At 44.0% G+C, this 19797-nt stretch overlaps 2 protein-coding genes across 3 annotated transcripts; one reads left to right on the top strand and one right to left on the bottom strand.

The window, feature by feature from the left end:
• Positions 1–303: 303 nt before the first annotated feature.
• vps35l (VPS35 endosomal protein sorting factor like) lies at positions 304–9933 on the top strand. 2 transcript variants are annotated; one of them, XM_076093144.1, is made up of 30 exons: positions 304–391; positions 840–939; positions 1168–1350; positions 1562–1681; positions 1762–1786; positions 2151–2230; positions 2526–2654; positions 2796–2880; positions 2975–3031; positions 3151–3247; positions 3426–3473; positions 3694–3787; positions 3900–4100; positions 4265–4311; positions 4776–4887; positions 5049–5165; positions 5244–5297; positions 5393–5473; positions 5563–5625; positions 5747–5832; positions 5944–6024; positions 6298–6361; positions 7088–7186; positions 7272–7349; positions 7492–7606; positions 7831–7970; positions 8132–8297; positions 8506–8624; positions 8756–8905; positions 9067–9933. In XM_076093144.1, exons 1-30 carry the CDS (start codon positions 375–377, stop codon positions 9163–9165), a joined length of 2907 nt encoding a protein of 968 aa, XP_075949259.1. In that variant the 5' UTR covers positions 304–374; the 3' UTR covers positions 9166–9933. The 2 variants fall into 2 exon arrangements, with proteins under 2 accessions (XP_075949259.1, XP_075949260.1); XM_076093145.1 differs by lacking the exons at positions 304–391; positions 840–939 and having other exon boundaries at positions 1246–1350; positions 1542–1681.
• A 448-nt stretch (positions 9934–10381) lies between these two features.
• get4 (guided entry of tail-anchored proteins factor 4) lies at positions 10382–18651 on the bottom strand. The gene is made up of 9 exons (XM_076093146.1): positions 18446–18651; positions 17462–17540; positions 16834–16915; positions 16117–16266; positions 15094–15232; positions 14610–14750; positions 14201–14276; positions 13624–13696; positions 10382–12962 (listed from the first exon to the last, which is right to left on the bottom strand). Exons 1-9 carry the CDS (start codon positions 18583–18585, stop codon positions 12871–12873), a joined length of 972 nt encoding a protein of 323 aa, XP_075949261.1. The 5' UTR covers positions 18586–18651; the 3' UTR covers positions 10382–12870.
• Positions 18652–19797: the final 1146 nt, after the last annotated feature.

The following is a 19797-nucleotide window of genomic DNA, read 5'->3' as shown; positions in this document are numbered from 1 at the left end:
GTTGCACGTTATACAACGTAAAGTTCCTCAAAACGTTGTACAACGTAAAATTCCTTGTTTAGTGCCCCAAAAAATAATTCCGAAGTGGGACCTCTTCTTCTTCGACTCGTCGGTGCTGCTTGCTTGAGAGCGCGCAATGTGTTCTGGGTAATGAAGTCGTATTTTGCTCGAAGGGTTCATTAAAACGTATCTTAACTCACGCGTTCGTTGTTATGAGTTTAAAATAACATTCTGTCATGTATTCACAGTATCAGTCCTGTATGACGACAACAATTCATATTCAACAAACCGCCCATTTGAAACCAATAACAGCGCATTCCTAAAAGTTGGCATAACCAGGAAGTACTGAGGTGTCATGTGATTGTAAAAGAAAAATGGCTGCGGTGCAGTGGTAAGATGTTCTTTTCTATTTTAAAACTCCGTTTCATCAACATACACTTCCTTAAATCGTGTATTTTAAGTGCACATTTTGAGAACGTTCATGTAGTATCGCGAGCTGCATTATAATGATCGCGCCAAATGATGTTGTCAACCTTGTTTTTGCAGGTTGTCAACATAACATTATCAATCAAATGCAGAATGAACAAGTGGTATTATGGCTCTGGCCTTGAATCAAATGTCCCCTTTGGTTGCGTTCTGGCAAAGCCTATGCCGAAGTGTCAAAGTTATTCGTGTTAGCATCAGTTGTAACAGCTGTTGGTAAATAAACAGTGGGCTCTCTGGTGAGTGTATAGTGAGAGACCTCAGACTGCCAGTGTAAGCGCACCTGGTGATTGGAAGGACGTCAGTGGAAGCTGGAGCTGAATCTGGCCTCCTGTCTGTGTGTGTTGTTTACCAAGGCGATCCAGCGGACGCAACTATGACGCAGAGCTGCAGAGGTGTCGTCCTGAGGCTGCTCTGGTTGAGTTTGGAGACTATCACCCCCTCAAACCCATCATGGTAGACATGTCTCTTCTAACTACTGATCAGCCTCATCATACACCCCACTGTCACAACATCACAGCGTCTGCACCCGTTCCACCGTCAGCATAGTTAAACACAATCTATTATGTTATTTGGCAGAAATTACATTCTACAGTTCAGGTTGTTAAAAGCGCGATTCGGATGTTTCTTGCATTTACTTTGCTGTCCCTGTTACAGCTCTGACCTTCCCTTCTCTCCACCCAGGTGACCGATACAAAGACCCGCCGCGGGGCTCGTAAAGGCAGCACCTCCTCGTCCTCCTCCTCTTCCTCCTCGGTGCCCCCGGACCCCCTCAGCTCCATGCTGGACGGGACCGACCCCCTCTCCATGTTTGCGGCAGCCTCGGCCAGTGAGGCTCCTGCCATGTCACACAGCGCCTCCACTGGGGTTTGTAACACTGAGACAAATGCTGTTCCAAAAGCTTTTCTGCCCTGATTTCTTTATTTTTTTAATATGAAATTGCACGGAATAATTGGAAACATCCGCTATTGGCAGCTTGGATACAGATTTAGTCAAACTCTATTTACCACACCCAGAAGTGGAATTAAGATGATACCCACACCTGGTTTTTTTTTAAGGAGAGATGTTGTGCTTCCAGGACCCCGGGAGGAAGAGGAATGAGAAGGAGGAAGAGGCGGTTGGACCGGACTTTGAGCCCTGGTTGTCGAAACGCGGGGAGATCCTGGCAAGGTTCACCACCACTGAGAAGCTCTCAATTGTGAGTCGTCCTCCACCATAACAGCAAGTTGTTCTGGTTCTTTGAACAGAAACCTAATTCCAATTTCTTTGTCTTCACAGAATCTTTTCATGGGTTCGGACCGAGGTAAGACCTGCATTCGTATTCATCGTAACACCTTCATTCACACTTCACTCAACAGCACAAACTCGCATACGCTCAGTGGACACACACAGTTAGCAACTGGCTGGTGAACATAGGGGAGCACGTAGCAGCCAAAGAGCCAGATGTGTTTTCTCAGGAGTTGGTGGAGACCAAACCAGAGCTGAAAGGAGAATTAATGATTGACAATTCGTTGGGTAGCAACAGAAACGCATGTAAATACGCCGCTGTGACGTGTTAGCCGTGTCAACTTAATAAGCCCGTAATGCGTCAGTGTTGTGCAACACAGAGTCTGTGTGTGTCTTTACTTTGGTCAAACACCAACGCATCACTCCTGTTGCCGCCGTAGGAAAAGCTCCAAGTCCAGGATCCTCCGCTGTTTCAGAGAAAGTTCGAACTCGCCTGGAGGAACTGGACGATCTGGAGGAGGTACCTTCTTGTCTAAATATAAAAATCATCCGTCACCAAATGCTCTATTACTTGTGTTTGCATGCATACACTGTACATACTTTAACGGCACACTTTGACTGCCTCTGTTGGTGCTAAAACAAGCTGCAAAATCCATCAACACAATAGATTTTCAAGTAGACATCATTCTAGCTAAGCAGAGAGAATCCATATTAGAGCACCGATGTGTTTTGGACTGACTTGTTTTTGTGTGTGTGTGTGTGTGTGTGTGTGTGTGTGTGTGTGTGTGTGTGTGTGTGTGTGTGTGTGCGCGCAGGGTTCCCAGAAAGAGCTGCTGAACCTCTCCCAGCAGGATTACGCCAACCGCATCGAGGAGCTGAACCAGTCCCTGAAGGAGGCCTGGGCCTCGGACCAGAAGGTCAAAGCCCTGAAGATCGTCATCCAGGTAACCCAGCAGTTGAAAACGCACCAAAAATAATGGAGAGAAAAACCTTCATGCTCCTTCAGTCACATTAACCACCTCTCTCACCTCTGGATATAAGAAGAAAAAAAACATAAACGCTGATCTGTGATCTGTTTTCCCAAGTGCTCGAAGCTTCTGTCCGACACCTCCGTGATCCAGTTCTACCCCAGCAAGTTTGTCCTCATTACTGATATCCTCGACACTTTCGGTACGTAAAGAACACCTCGTATCTCTCAGTTCAGTAAAGAAAACAATAAAAAAGACATTGCTAGTTGTCTGACTGCAGTCTCACTTGTCTGTAGGCCGGCTGGTGTACGACAGAATCTGGACCATGTGTTCAGACCCACGACCGCTACCAGGTACGTGGAGAAGACTCTCGACAAATCCAGTCGAACCTTTTTTTTTTTTTTTTTTTTTTTTTTCAAGCTTATGAGGTGATTGATGTATTGTCCGTGTCTGTCTCTGTCTCCCTCCTCAGACTCATTCACAGTCGACGACGTGAACGACACGGCCAAGGAGACGTGCCTCAACTGGTTCTTCAAGATCGCGTCCATCAGAGAGCTCCTGCCCAGATTGTATCCTTTTCCCCCCATCAGCAGTGCGTCACAGCCTAAATCTGCTGATATATCAGTTTGTCAGAGAGTATCTTCTCATAACACCACATCTTACGTTTGTCTCCGTGACATCCCTCGATCGTCAAAGACACGCTCCTTACCTCGTGTAGAAATTTGACTCTTTGACCGCTGCGAACAGATACGTCGAGGCTGCCATTCTCAAGTGCAACCGCTTCATGAACAAATGGTTTGTTTTTTTTCCCTTTCAGATCTACGCACAATGCGTTTAGCTTCAATGTTCTTTTGGTATTCTGCCTTTACTTGCTCCAATTCTTCAGTTCAGCAATGTTAGATTTGTATCTGATCCATCAGAATTACCCTTTGGATGGTGATTTGAAAGATTTGGGGATATATTTGTTACAACGGACCAACAAAGTAGTCCCTTTCTGTCCCTCCACCCTTCACAGCGGGATTCAGGAGACGCTCCCTCGGTTGACGGCGATGATCAGAGGGATCGGAGACCCCCTGGTGGCGGCGTACGCCAGAGCTTACCTCTGCAGGGTGAGACATGCTCACGTCTTTCAATTTTTCTCTCCTGATTCTGAGCCCCCCCCCCCCCCCCCCCCCCCCTCGGCGGTCTGGGCCCAGAGATAACAGTGCTCTCTCCCTCCAGGTGGGCATGGAAGTCGCCCCCCACCTGAAGGACAGCCTGAACCGCAACTTCTTCGACCTGCTGGGCGCCTTCCGGCAGATCAGCAGTGAGAGCGTCCAGAACCAGCTGGTCCTGCAGAGGGTGGAGGTGCCCGAGTACCTGACGCTTTATTCGCCCGCCATCAACTGGATCCTGCAGTGCATCGCCTACAGAGCTCCAGAGGCACGCAGTCACACACCGTTTTACTTGAACTTATTTAGCTTCAGTTTTTCAAACCCAAAGATATTAAATAACGGCGTTTTCAGTGGGAAAAGTCAGGCTCAGTCAAAACCCTTATATAGACGGAGGCACGTGTGTTTTTAATGCTGTTTGTGTTTCCACGTCAGCCTCTGCTAACGGAGATGATGGAGAGATGCAAGAAGCTGGGGAACAAGTGAGTGCTTTTAAAGACACTGTCATAATGAGGTGGATTTCATTGGGAGGCTTCTTTCCTGTTGGTGAAAGGTAACGTGCTTCTGAACAGGAAGTACACGTCTTCATTCTCCTCAGGAGCGAAATATATATTTTGATGTGTATAGTCTTTCTACCTCATGTCAGATCAGTCAGGTTGAAACAAATAATGAAGATTTATATTTGTCTTTCTGATCCGTTATATCGTACGATGATCAATAGGAAAAAAACATTTTTCAAACTTATATAACGTTTATTTTTTTGACGATTCAAACAATTGGGAACCAGTTCTTAAAAATCCGTTTTAATTAACAGAAGAAGAACACAATGCACTCACCAAAAGTTTTACACAGCTGTTACTCGAGTGTTTCAATAGTTTCTGGTTTCGGTGAAATAAAATCTCCCTTTAACCGCAAAGATTACAACGTGTTCCCGTTTCCCCCATAGTGCTTTGCTGCTGAATTCAGTAATGAGGGCGTTCAGGCCAGAGTTTGTCGCGGCCAGAGCCACCGACTTCATCGGGATGATCAAAGACTGCGACGAGGCCGGCTTCCCAAAGGTCAGAGGGCATGAACACGTGTAATACGCTGGTCCAGTAAATGTAAATATGTGAAGGGATATTACAGCAAACCTTGGGAGGTTATGAAGTTTTAGTCTCCTGTCGTAGTCTAAATGTGTTTAGAATATAAATTGGAAGCTTGATTGTCGTCGTCTCTCCAGCATCTGTTGTTTGGATCTCTGGGTCGCAGTCTGGCCTGTGCCGACCCCCCAGAATCGGAAAGGCTGACGATCCTCAATGAAGCCTGGAAGGTCGTCACCAAAGTCCGCAGCCCCCAGGTACTGTAGGAATGACGATGCTGCTCTCACACAGGCGTGCACGTTCAGGTTATGACTGTGTCTGTTTCTTGTATTTAGGATTACGTCAACTGTGCCGAGATCTGGGTGGAGTTCACCTGCCGACACTTCTCCGTGAGTAAAGCGCCGCAGGGAGGAGGAGTTGTAACACCTTTTGTTCCTTAAAGTTCACCTTTTCTTTAATTATTTTTTTGTCTCTTGGCTCTCAGAAACGTGAGGTTAACACCGTTCTGGCTGACGTCATCAAACACATGACCCCTGACCGGGCGTTTGAGGATGCTTATCCTCAGGTTAGCAGCTCATTGGCTAACGGGACCATTCTGCCTCCTCCTGCCGTGTGCTCTGTGGTGACTCTTGTCTTGTCTTGTTCCTCCTCCAGCTGCAGTCAGTGATCAGGAAGATCCTCACCTACTTCTACGACTTCTCCGTCCTCTTCTCCATGGTGAGCGACCGCCTCTTCAAGATACGCACCGCCAACAAGTTTGCATTCTGGAGGCCTGAAATAAGCGGCCTTCATCGTGCCACAGTTCCACAATGTCCCCCTGATTTTTCCTGTTCCCCAGGAGCGCTTCCTGCCGTTTCTAGACATGTTCCAGAAGGACAGTGTGAGGGTGGAGGTGTGTAGATCCATCATGGAGATCTTCATCAGGTAAGAGCCACCTCAGAGACAGAGTTTGATGAATGAGATTTATCTGCTTTGTGACAAAAAAAAAAAATAATTACAAATGTTGGACTTCTAATTGGTCTCCATCTGCTGCAGACACCAAGAAGAGCCCACCAGGGACCCGGTTATCCTAAACGCCATGTTGCACATCTGCAAGACCATGCACGACTCTGTCAAGTAGGGTATTTGTGTGTGTGTGTGATATACTTAGAATTACCTCTGTAGCTGTTGTCTGTTAGGGGCTCGGGGAATTTGTTATCTTGTCATTATTTCAATATTAATTTAGATTTTAGTTATTGTCAGTGATTTTAAACACCTTGTTTAAAATCAACTTGTTTTCAGTTCTTTATATATTTATTGTGTAAACATGGAGAGATATTTCATCTGCCGTCTGTCGACCCGCCCGGCAGCAGCCTTCACTCGGTCAGCTGTTTGCTCTCTGTATTGCAGCGCTCTCACTCTGGAGGACGAGAAAAGATCTCTGGCTCTGCTGATCATCGGCTTCATCCGCATGGTGAGACTCCTCAGACCTTCGTCTGTGCTTTAGAAATAAGGCCGGTGTTATGTTGTTCACGGTTATGTTGTTAACTCTTACAGTAACATTACTAAATGGTTTCTTTTTTTTTTAAAGGTTAAATGATTTCCTTAAAAACGCTGGTGGCGTGGTAGTGTTTAGGAAACGTTACCCAATCAGTAGGAAATAGCGTATTTGTTGGGGACTATTTTCAGCTGCGGATTAATACACATTTAGAGCTCTTGTGATTATTCCTGGCAGCAGGACAGTGTACGTGGGATTGAATCAAATAAACTACAAAGCCCACGTTCATGGAAATGAAGAAACCTGTCACTCAGTACACATTTAACATATTTTTAAAATGATGAAACTCTATGGAGCACCTTGGTGGCCAAGTGGTTACAGTGCACGCTTATAACTGCAATGTTGCATGTCACACCCCCTCGCTCTCTGGCCCCCATCGCTACACTGTCGTCTGTCAAATATAGGTGAAAATGCCCCCGACCCCCCCAAAAAACAAATCTTTAAAAGAAAATAATGGAGCTATATCGCACAAAGGAGTAAAGGAGTAAACTATACCGATAAATATTTCTTTTGAGCTCTAAATGTTTGGAAAATGTTGTGATTTTTGACCAATTCATGACTTCTTTGAGTGAATCTATAAGAACTCTTTTCTCTCTTCTTGACACTCACACATTCTGTCTGCGTGTCCGTCATCGTGTTCAGGTTTCTTTTGGTCGAGACTTCGAGCAGCAGTTGAGTTTCTGCGTGGAGGCGCGAGCCACCTTCTGTAACCTGGAGTCGGTGCTGGTGCAGCTCATTCACGTCAGTATAAATCCATGTGTGCGTGTTCCAACATTCATGCACACGCAACGCAGCATCCTCAAGTGTTCTCCCTGTCGTTTCCTAGACGGTGAACCAGCTGGCGATGGAGACCAGTAGGGTGATGAGAGGGAGTCACTCCCGCAAAACGGCGGCCTTCGTCAGGGTGAGTGGACACGCGCGGCATCTGACCACTGCAGGCCACCGTGAGATCCCACGGGATGAGATTTCAGCCGTGGCCGAGTAACGTCGGCTTCAGATGTCGGATGCTTTGACTCAAGGACTCTTATCGTTCCCCTTTCCTCCAGGCGTGCGCTGCCTACAGCTTCATCACCATCCCGTCTCTCAGCAGCATCTTCAGCCGTCTCAGCCTTTATTTGCTGTCCGGTCAGGTTGCGTTGGCAAATCAGTGTCTCTCCCAGGGTGAGCAGCTGCTTCCTTTCAAATTTTACACGAGGTGTAAGAATTCAGGGCACATTCAATTTCAGGTCAATTTTCAGCAATTCTTCACGTTCTTTTTTTTGTCCTCTCCAATCCTTTCCTCTCTTCCTTCTTTATTTCCTCTCTCCTTTTTTATTGTTCCCTCCCGTCCTCGTTCATTCCTTTCTGCCTCCTCCCTCTCTCCGTCCTTCTTTCCGCACCTCCAGCGGATGCTTTCCTAAAAGCAGCGGTCAGTCTTCTTCCGGAGGTTCCTCGCTCCATCAGCGTGGAGGGGAAACATCGCTCTTCTGAGAGCTTCCTGCTGGACTTCATCAACAACTTCCTGGCTACGCTGCTGGTTGTCCCGGTAAACACAATCCTTTCCTCAGCCTTTATAGAAGAGAAATATGAGGAAAGTCATCTAAAGCGGGAAACAAACAGCTCAGTTAGGAGTTCTGATGTGAGTCGAAGAAGATGAAGTACCAAACCAGCAGCCCAACATGTGCATGTGTGTGAATGTGTTTTCAGGACCATCCGGAGCATGCCGTGCTCTACCTAGTCCGCGGTTTGCTCAACATGGTGCAGGATTACACCTGGGAGGACAACAGTGACGCCAAGGTGCGGGTGTACATCAGCGCTCTGCCCCTGCTGGCTGCCATGAGCCAAGAAACATACCTCTACTCCATCCCTAAAGGTACATGTACACACACCGCGTTGTTAGAATATCTCAGATACAGTAGAATCCAAATTACTGCCCGTGTTTGTTTTCTTTTTTACTAAAAGACAAATCCAGCAACACTGTTACTGTTCCGCTTTTTTTGCAAGTTGTAGTGGTTTGTAGAGGGATTTTCTGTGAGTGTTTTTCCAGCTAAATTCATCTTTTTCGTCGTTCCTGGTCCCAGTCGACTCCAATGAGACACTTTACGGAGGAGACCCCAAGTTTCTATCGGAGATCAACAAGTTGTGTGAGACTCTGATCGGACAGATCCTGGACCATCTGAAGACCCTCTGTCGGGACGAGGTGAGGCAGAAAGCGGCTCACTGCCACCAGCAAGACGGTTTTCTTTTTTTCTCATGCTGCACTTTAATTTTCCTCAGAAGCTGATTTCTATCTAATAACGAAAACACCACCATCGTTTTGCCCTCTTGCAGCAGAGCACACGGCGTCAAGGTGCCATGGCCTTTTCCCTGTTCGGTGTCCTGCTGGCTCATGGGGACCTGAGGAACAACAAGCTGAGCCAGCTGGCCGTCAACCTGTGGAACCTCAGCCACAAGCACGGACACTGTGAGACTCGAGTCTCAGTGAGTTCACACCCACACCTCCAACACATTCACCAGATTTCTCAAGCAGCTGCACCCAGAACTCTTTGAATGTTTTCTGCACTTGGTCCAGATTACGGTCTCATTCATTTCAGTGAACGGTGCTTCGTGTGAATGCAGCCTGTCTCCTCTCTCTGTTCCAGGTCAGAACCCTTGAGTACATCAAACACCAGGCTCAGCGGGCTGACATGACCCACCTGTCAGATACAGTCCAGAGGCTGGCCCTTCAGTCCTGCACCTGAGCGTCAGCCTCCGCAACCTCTGCAGAATGTTTGTGTAAATAAAAGACAACCAGAAGCACAAAGAAGAAGAAAACATGCCTGAATGTGTTTTGCTTAAGGACACTTTGTGAATTTTTTGGTGCATTTTAGCACTAAATATTAACAATTGGTTTGGACCAATATATAATTATAATAATTGTAACTGAAGTTACAGAAAGAGGGTCTTGTGCCACAAGTCCTTGTTTATGCCATTTTGAAGCCTAACAATAGGAACTACTTGCACACTGTTATAGGACAATTAAATATATGTGTGTGTGTGTGTAGATTATTTTATATTATAAGACTAAAATGTGTTCTGCGTTATGTCCATGCAGGTGCTTATGGGAACCTATCTCTTCTGCTGGACTAATTGTGAGGTTACCAGATGACACCACAGCAGAGTAGCTTTAACTGTTTCGTGTTCTTCTGAGAATGGAACCTCTTCCGGCCATGTTAATGGCTGTGAACTGCAGTAGTTAAACTAACTGTTGTAGTTAGAGGTGGAGCTGCTATTAAAACTAAATGCAAAACATGCAAATGCCTCGTGGTCCACACGGATACCCGGTGCATCAACATGTCTTCTCTGTCCCCGATGGACCTATCCTTTTATTTTGTGTCTCTTGCAGTACAATGCCTCACTTCTCTCTATTCACTTCTCTCAACAACTGTGCAAACATGAACAATACATGTCTATAGCTTCAGGGTTCACAGTAATTAACAAGTTAAATGATAAAGATTTTTGAATTGTAACTACTTTGCTCTGTGTGTTTTTATTCAATAACAAATGCACTCATCACTTATCCATCTTGCAAAAGCACATTCTGGTCATGTGACAAATCCAATCCGGATCATAATGTTTCAATTGTTGCAGAACTTCCGTTATATTCTATAACTATAGCTTATAAAACAATAAGCTCCCAGTTGGCTTAAAAATATTACAACAGGGGTTTAATTAAAGGTTAAACAACTAGAATACAACTGAATTTGTGAATGTATTGAAACATCAGTATGAATGTATCTTTTTTGATTTGTTGTGTACAAGCTGACGTACCAATGTGTTGCTATTAAGTATCTTATGAACTTATTGTTTTTTTGTATATTTTCTTTAATCCTACATTCAAACATACATCCTATTAACCCATGCACTTTGTTAATGCACACCATGAAGCCAGACAAAAAGAGGACAGGACAATATACGTTTCAAGACATTCTCAAACTCTTCTCAGTTGTAGTTTATTTACTTAATTAGTGAATCATTGACAAGGCAAACACCTTTATTAAAAACGAAAAAATATTATCAAAAACAAAAGCAAACAGCTGTAATGTCAGACAGGCCTTTTTTTTTTTTTTTTCTACTGCCATACGATTAAAGGAGAATTCTAACAAAACTGACTTTCAGGTTGGCAAAAAAAAAAAAAAAGACATGACAATCAACTGAATAATAAAACTCTTGGTATGTGAGTAGAAGGGCATGTTCTGTCATATTGTTTGACAGATGGATGTCTTGGGAAATGTGTACTGTTGAGCAACCTGAAAGTCAATTGTTCTTGGATGAGCCTTTAGACGGTAGACCGCTGTGATTTAACGGAGACGCCTGCACAAAGAGCCGGTCAGGAGAAATGGGACTTATGACTGAGACAATACTGTTAAAGCGGAGTCTTTAAATATGTATTTGCATTTGTAGTTCTTCAATCTTTGATGACTGCTGCCGTTAACCCCTTGACTGCCACATCGCTGGTCTCTTTCTCTGCACCTTCAACATTAGACAGACGTAATCACAGCAGAGTGCATTGACAACTCAACACTATTCTATCCGTCCCTCTGTACAGCATGCCAAAATGGCCAATATTAAAGCTTATGAAACAAAAAATGTAATTAAATGAGTAAAAAGTTAAAAAAGGACCCAAATAACCTGTTATGTATTCAACAGCTAATATTCATGGTATTTTTTCATCCTTTGTTTCAGTGATGTTGTTTTCCTCAATATAGGAACCCTAGAATAATATTCCCTAAACATCAGTTCAGTTTTACCAAGAAATGATCTTGTATATTTAAATGCTTTACTCTACATATTCAAACTATCATCATTTCTTATTTAGTATTGGTCACTTTGGTGTTCAGTCCCACACAGAAGTAAATAAACATTACTCTAAAGCTGGACTTTCCTACTATTAAGTTTAAATTGGACTTCAAGGGGGGGGGGGATGTGACCCCCTTTAAGATTATCTGGAGCACAGTTAGGTCTTTTTACCTAAAATTTGAATCCTGAAACTGACCAGACCTGGACTGATCGAATGTCCCTACGAGGACAAAAAGATGCTGAAGATTGAAATATGTGAGAAAAGAAAGCTGTGAAGAGGAACGAGCAGAGCGAGAGTGTTCTGGGCTGATAAAGTTAACACTGATGAACAGCAGCTATTGTTTAAAAATCACACTTCTGATTGTGCACTGGCTGAACTGATGTTGGGGCTACTGATCCACAGGGGGGGGAAAAAAACAAAAACAGAAAGCGACTAAAGACTAAATCAGAAACGGTAAACAGCTGGTTTAAATATTAGCATTTTGTAACATAAGCGAAATGCACTCCAACTCGTTTGCATTTCCAAAGATCACTTTAAAGACTTGAACGCTTTGACTTTTTATTTTTCACAGCGAAATGCAGACAGGAAGCCAGCGCCGACAAACAGGAGGTGCTTTAAACTCCTCACTGCTGGAAAGTTTGACTTGGCAACTGGAAAAGAACAGAAACATAATAAAAAGCCAAAATGGGATTATTATTTTTTTTTTCCACACAATTCCTCTTGGGGATGCAAACGGCAGCAGTTCAGTAAGTGCACAGTAAAAAGTGGGACCTCTACAATGGAGCTATTAGACGTCTGTATACAGACAGCTCCATGTCTGCAGTAATCCACTGAAATAGAAATGATCGCCACCACTATGATCTGTGGGTTTGTTTGGTTGAGATTCAAGGTGCAAGATGACCTCCGATAGTGACTTTGTTGTCTTTTTGTCCATACTGCTCAAGGACAAAGAGATGAGAAACTGTAAGACGGCATCGACTACAAGTATTCGAATTTACTACCGAAAGAAGAGACTTTCAACAAGAACGTTGCTGAAAACTGCAACAGCAGCAGGGCTCTGATCGAGCTCCGTGCGGCTGTCTGGCAAACAAAACAGTTAAATACTTGTAGCGAGTTGAGTTGTCTAAACCGTCTTCTAATGATGTCATCGTCATCATTATGAAGACGGTGTTCTGGTGACGCTACCCTCTCCACCGGGAGACTCTAACCTTCCTCATCTCTTTGGAGCAAGTTGTCACAGGGAGAGGGCAGTTTGTTATCTCTCGTTTAACAATCATACACCCTACACAGAGAGCAAGAGTCCCACACTAACAAAAGTAATGATTCAAAGAAAACAATAGTATAACCTTACAATAATGCAACACGGGAAGAGGTTGCAGTTTGGCGCAGTCAGTCCCGGCACTGCTCAGAGGGATGTTTTGGCAGCCTGATACTTGCTCTGATTTTAAGACTGGGAAGGGTTATTTTTTTGGAGACGGCACGCCTCTGAAAACACGGACCGGTGCCATCGCCCAACCCTTTGTTGTGGAGGTGAAGGAGGGAGGCGGCGTGGTCTTCCTCTCTTTGTGTGTGTGTGTTCGTTTGTTCTCTTTGTCCTGGGGCCGGCTCAGTCCAGCTCTATGGGGCTGCTGTCCTCCTGGGCTTCTTCAGCCGTGTCGTCGTCCTCGCCCGAACCCATCAGGTTGTTCAGCAGGTTTCCTGCAGGACGCGACACAGTGATCATCACGCTGTGCATACAATCAGTTACACTGTACAGCAGCACTTTGTGCAGAGATCTTCTTCAAAAGGCTGTTTAGATATCATGTGTAGCATTTGAAAAGGACTAGTTACACACATTGCATTGCAGACTGATATGAGAAGATTGATAGTACTCTCATGTCTGTAGTGAAACATAGACAGCTGGAGCTAGCAGCCAGTTAGCTTAGTTTAGCATAAAGACTGGAAGTTAGGGTTCCCCCAGTCCAGCTAGCCTGGCTCTGCTCTAAGGTAACTCCTCGAATGCTCACTACGCCGACACTACAAACTCACATCTCGTTGCCTACTTGACAACAAGACGAAAGGAAGTCACTGCATCCAGATAATATTTAGCTCCATATTTTCTGTACAGACATGAGAGCGGTGTCCATCTTCCATCTACCGTTTAGCAAGACAGCGATGTCTTTAATAAACCATCATACATTTGTGTATTTAATAAATTGAATGCAGCACAGCTGATCTGTGATACCTGAGTGGTTGAAACGTGTGATTCAACAGTGATGAGATCATACAGGGAGCTAAAAGTAGTTAATCTGTAATCAGTAATTTATGTGAAAATAATCCGCTCAATCTGCTCTAACGTACAGAGTCTTGGTTCACTCACCTAGCAGTCCACCGTATGATGGCGACTGTTTGGGTGGAACACCAAAGAAAACTTGTCCTATTCTGTCGAGATACTGAGGAGCCAGGAAGTTGTCCAGAGGAGGAGGTAGAGGAAGACAGGGTTGTGAATAAGAAAGGTTGCAAAACTACAGACGAAGACATGTTTACATGTTGTTACGTCCCCGTCTAGTCTACAGCTAAGGGAGGAACATATGCCGGCTAAAGGCCACAGAAAATACACAATAAAATAGCAGCACAAATACACAACTACGGATAAAGCGTGACTGACAATATTAAGGGAACGGCCTCGACTGGTAAAAACAATCCCACTTACTTAAATGTACAGCTATTTAGCTAAACCCCAAAAGAAAAGACAATATAGGTATAACAAAGACTTGCCCATCTATATCACTTAAAGAAATAACAATATGCAGCACACTGAAGTACAACTGAAATATTCCATCACAACACATATAAGACAATTATTTAACCATTATACACACGGTGAAGTCCCTTTACTTAATGCGTGATTCATGGGAGGAAGTAGCTGACCATCAAGCAGTATGTTTAACACTCACCTCATTATACATGGGGTCCCTCTTCAGGGAAGGTTGATATTGCTCACATAACACTGTGAAAACTGTTAATTTACCCCTAAAGAAACAAAGAGAAGGAGGCTTTCTAATATTGTACATTATTACACTCAAACAAGCTACTGCAGTAAAGTACTGGAAGAACAAGCTCAGCAGTGGTTCAGACACTGTTGCATACTTTAGCCTCACTACATGAAGTCTATAGTTGGCTTTGTTCAAATGGGATTAGTGCTGCAGTAGTAAGTCAGCTAATGCTAGCTGAGGTGTCTGTACAGATATCCGATAGAATAATACATCACCACAAGACATTAAGGTCATAATTATACATTAACAATATATCATAAATGTATCTATACCTAGGGTCTTGAGTGTTAACACAATAAATCAAACTTACCCATCCACTGCCAGCAGCAGAAACCAGATAAAGTTTAGTAGAGGCTGGACGAAGGGAGGGCCCTTCTCTATGGACGGGTGTTTCTCTGTGTACGTGCTGAACACCACAGAAGCGCCGTTTTTGTTCTTTAAGCAGAGGAACCTGTAGGGCGGAGGATCAGAGAAGAGAAGGACAGAAATAGAGGACAAAGACAAAAGGAGAAGATGGGAAAGAAAATGTGACACGGAAGATGGAGAGAGCGAGAGAAGACCAGAGACACAGAGACACAGAGAGATCAAACACTTGAAAGAAACTGCAGACAGACAGACAACAGATATGACAAACATACTGAGGAGGATACATCAATACCACTCTCTCCGCTGCGTGTACAGAGTCGGAATACTACACCTTAAATCCAACAAATAGTTACATTTGCTGTCATGGAAAGTCATTTAAACTTTTACATTGCGACGATGTCAAAAACAAACATTGGCGTTTGACTTACTGTAGGACGGCCTGCGCCACAAACATGTCGACCTCGCTGCGGAAGCCTCGTGACGCCGAATACTCCACCAGCATCTGTGCACAGCCCTCACCGTCAGACGAATGCAGGAAGTGGTAACGGGACTCACTGTAGTTTTGCTCTGGAGTTGAAGGATTGAATATAGAACAATGTTAAGATATTAACTGGCAGCGTGCACATTGGGAACAATATTATGGGCGCCAAACATCCATGGCACACACCGAATACAGTATACGGTACAGAAGAATTAGTACAGAAGCTGGGAATCGCCTCGTCACTCTTACTCCGGCCTGCTGGGAACGCAGTGACCGGAGGAGCACTTCAACCTCTCGGTTAGCGTACAGCACAAAGTTGCTTCATTAAAGCAGCACAATTCCTCTGTCACACTTGGAGGCTTCCAACGCACATGTCTTTTCGAACAACATTGCTTCATGAGGAGTCCACACGTGCCGTTTTTACGCCTCTTCTGGACACCTCTGTTCACGCTCAGCGTCTCTTCATCCCTCAGTGCGTGCGGGAGTGTAGACCTTACCCCCTAAACGGCGTTGTTTCGAGGCTGCTGTCTGCCAGGCATTGCCCTTTGTGCCTGTGTGTAACGCAGCCTGCTGGGGATTCCACTTGGCCCTTTCGGCCTGAGCCCCCCATGGATTACGCTCCGACACATGCACCAGCGACGAACGCTCTGGCTTGGCTTGTCTCCATGACATGACCCGGGGAGGACTCCGCCAGACGTTTCTGCGTTGTCAGCTGAGATGGACAGCATAGCGCTGCAACACGCGTATTTTGCTTTCATTAAACGGCATTGATTTTAAGTATTCCGTTAATCTTTAATATTGTGGTTTGTATTTTTTTATTGAATAAGAAGCATTTTCGAAAAGGTTTAGTGTGTTTGATGCTTGTTTGAAATCCAGAGCTGTTATGAATACCAAAATCAAAAACCTAATACTACACAATTAGAATGACAATGCGTTATTATCCTCTACATTTAATGAACTAAATAATTACCTTTCCACAAGGTGACAGCTAGCAGCTGGTGTAGTTTTGGGTGACCTAACTTGCCGGGACCTCCTGTGGACCATTTCAAGGCTCTGGACACAAATGCGACTCTCTCTGGAGAGTTCTGGTCCATCCGGCTGAACAGCTTAGCCAGGCTTTCTGCAACAATCACATATGCAAACACACACAACCCCAACAGCATCAGAGGATGTCCCTTCTATGCCCCTCCGTGTGAAAGGCGGTCTTCTCTGAACGTCATGACAATTTAATGCTGCAGTATTTATAAAAAGGTATCACTTCACAGACTAGAGCTGTCCCAAAGAAATCCAGCATATCTCTAACAGTATCAAGGCCAATCAATAGTGGATCTGTATTGGCTATGTATGTAAAGCCCAATCCATCACCAACTGCGATCTGGGTATGCCAGCTGTCAAAAATGCCTCATTGTATTAAAAGACTGGTACTGATTGATCAGGACATACTACTGTAAATAATGTATATTGTTTAACGTACAGAATATCTTCATACATTTCATTCGTCTTGTTAAACAATATTCACTTCCACAAAAAGCTGAATTGTATCTTTCAGAGGCAATGGAATCAATTTTGAAAATTCTAAATGCATGTGCTTCTTATTTGTGTAGATCTTGCTTTGGAAGGTACTGTATGCATGTTTAACAATAGCGCAGTAGCAATACAATGGCAATGGCTTAAGGCTGCCACTCACCTAATATTTCATCTTCGACTTTTGTCTCAGATTTCTCCAACACCTCCAGTACCAGCATGGACAGGTCTGCTGCACTGTTTTGCTGGAGATGAAAACACAATTAAGTGTATCTTTGATTCCATCATTTCTAAAGAATTGGATATTTTTGCAAAAGCAATTGGCGGATGGGAGAATAAGCTTAATCAATCATTCAATCATGAATTCATCACCCAACTAGCAAACTGGCATCTAACGGATTCCTGGCTTCATTTACAAGCACAATGAATTCTGTCTGGATGCTTACATTACACTACTACTCTAAAAACAAAGTGTATTCATAGTGTGACCAGTAATAATCTGAAGTCAACATCAGCATTCTGCACACAAAGATGGACTCCATACAAAAGTTACATTCTTACATGTGCTGTTTCACTTGTGAATCACAAGCTTATAGACACTACTCTGGTATTACAACTATACTAAAGTAGACAATAAATACTGTCAATCAACAATACTGCTTTAAACCATAATATTATCGTTCCCCTATCTGCTATGTGTACATAAACAATGTGAGCACTTTAAAAGCAAAACCTGCCATGGGACATAACAGGCCAGCTAATCGAGCAGAGATCACGTGCAGCATTTATACCTGGTTGTAGCTGAAGAAAAGTAGAGCGCCGTTGTGCATCAGCTCCCTGGCCTCCGCATGTTTAGCCTGTGACATGTACCTGAGGAAGGACAGGAGCGTCAGCAGCATTACACACGAGATAACGGCTGCTTATCAAGATAGACACAAGCCTTTTATGCATCACTCAAGACCCTCCCTGCATTGGGCTACAAGATAAGATACATGCACGATGGTTTCAATGTGAATGTTGCAATGAATATAACTTTCTTTGAGACCACAGTTCAGCTGCAGCATTTTTAGACTCCCCATCTGGCCCGTATTAGAGAATTCTAGGAAATACTATTGTAATTACCAACGTTAGTCATGAGAAAGACAATGACGAAGAGGTTAGAAGGGTAACAAACTCGCTCTCTGATACGGAGGAGGATTGGCTTCAATTGGATTGGATTCAGAACAAATCATCTGCTTTATTAAACTATGCTTCAGGCAGATAAAGTACAATAAATACATAAATATACTAGGCAGGAGGCAAAACATGTCTAACGTTAGCCATCATAGTTCAGATTGTGGCGGTGCAGTATGCGGCTAACTGGCTAAATGCTAACACAGCTGGATAGCTTCAACACACGTTCAGGTTAACAACGCAGTTAACCGCTATATTCTGTTAATTTAACGTTACATGTGAAGTATCTTTTCCGATAACGCATAAATACGGGTGCTTTGACTGTTGTAATAGAAGGTCTGTCATTAGTTGTGCTGCTAAACACGTAGCTAGCAAGCTACCTAGCAGTAGTTAGCAGTCCCATTACGTGATTATAGATTGACAGCACAAGTGTTCACACAAACCGACGGACCAAGATGAGTGGGTGGGTCCGCGGTGAATTCAGCCAATCACAAACGGACAGACGTGTAAGCAAGGTTGACAGTGGAATGATCTGGAACAGACAGGCCCCAAAGCCAAATGACAGCTACAACTGCACATATTAACACGAGACGAAGTCTTACCTAAAAAATAAAGTCCTGTACATCTGATGCGCTTCATAATAATCCCCCTTTTCTACACTGGCTCGCAGTTTTCCTTCAACCCTCTGTACGCCTCCACGGTTTCTGGCACTGGAGCACCTCAGAGACTCCTGCTCCGACATTGTTGCTCCGCAGCAGCACTCGAGCCAAGTGTTTTCAGTGGGAAACCGGAAAGCTATAAACAAAATAGACCCTCCTCGCTTGCCGTAGCCGGTGTGTTGCGGTTATTTGAGAGGAGTGTGCCGGTTAACCACACAGTTCATGAAACCTTGTGACGGCAACATGCCATGCACCCTGAAGGCAGCATCGTTATAAGGGGTTGGGGAAAATACAATTATTTTTTGGGTTAGTGAAAGATCCCGGTCATGGTCATGATCATCTGTCTTGATGAGGTGCGTTTTAGTTGTCTCCCCCTAGAGCCAAGCATTATTCATTCCCTATTATTCAATATAGGTGAAATATTGGTTAAATTAGGCGACACTATTCCGCGTGTCAGTTTATGCTCTTAAAAAATCACAAAGGTGTTTTATTAATAATATGTACCTGCCATGTAGGGACAGTGTGTCAAAAACACGCACTATTTCGTACCATTTTAGCTGAATTCACACCGTGAAATACATATATTTAGCATACTGTCGGCTACTGTCAAAGGTTTAACTACTTAATTTTAAATCATTCCACTGATTCGGTGTAACACTTGTAGAGCTGGGGCACCCACAACAGACTGATCAAATCCAAGAATGCAAAGAAATTACAGGCATAGGTGATGTTACAGAGCAAACTGCTGCTCCCACTGGCCACGTCATGCACCATGAATGATGTTATAATAAAGACATGAAGAGATTAAGAGTTCTTTGAGAGTACTTGCAGAGGATTACAGATGATGGAAACATTATAATGGTCAAAGACAACCTTATTCAGTGTGGCTTTGTGGCACAAGGCAGTAAAACTGCCTGTGCCAAAGCACACTGTATATTATCCATCGGGCTTAATTATAATAATCATAAGATTTATCCAAAAGTTTAGCCCGCCTCTCCTCACACAGCGCTGCCAACAGCGGCGTGAAAAATACATCAAAACGTGCGGCCTGATCGGGAAAAGTGAGGAAACTATTTTTCGGAGCGATTCGCCAAGCGGTTTTCCCGAAAATTCCCGAAAATCCACAAAAACTGAGCAAAATTTCTCCATTCACTTGAATGGGGTTCCGGCTTGAAGAGAGCTAAAAAAAACTTAACTTTGGGCCCATATTGACTAGCCGTACATTAACGTAGAAACATGATTCAAAGTTTAAAACGTAGACAAAACGCTGCACTTTATTGAGCCAAAGGGACATT

Source organism: Anarhichas minor, unplaced genomic scaffold, assembly GCF_050575085.1.
Source record: "Anarhichas minor isolate MPS153535 unplaced genomic scaffold, ASM5057508v1 ptg000017l, whole genome shotgun sequence".
NCBI classification, from domain to species: Eukaryota; Metazoa; Chordata; class Actinopteri; order Perciformes; family Anarhichadidae; genus Anarhichas; species Anarhichas minor.
Note: the sequence above shows the minus strand (reverse complement) of the source record. Positions and strands in the feature narration are given on the sequence as shown.

Bases quoted from the DNA above. Each gene is read 5' to 3' on its own strand.
- vps35l (XM_076093144.1), top strand. The intron at 2,231-2,525 runs GTACCTTCTTGT...GTGTGCGCGCAG, and splicing joins AACTGGACGATCTGGAGGAG to GGTTCCCAGAAAGAGCTGCT. The intron at 7,607-7,830 runs GTGAGCAGCTGC...CCGCACCTCCAG, and splicing joins AAATCAGTGTCTCTCCCAGG to CGGATGCTTTCCTAAAAGCA.
- get4 (XM_076093146.1), bottom strand. From the start codon at position 18,585: ATGTCGGAGCAGGAGTCTCTGAGGTGCTCCAGTGCCAGAAACCGTGGA. The intron at 14,277-14,609 runs GTAAGTTTGATT...TTGTTTCTTTAG, and splicing joins CTGCTGCTGGCAGTGGATGG to GGGTAAATTAACAGTTTTCA. The intron at 13,697-14,200 runs GTGAGTGTTAAA...CTGGCTCCTCAG, and splicing joins GGGACCCCATGTATAATGAG to TATCTCGACAGAATAGGACA.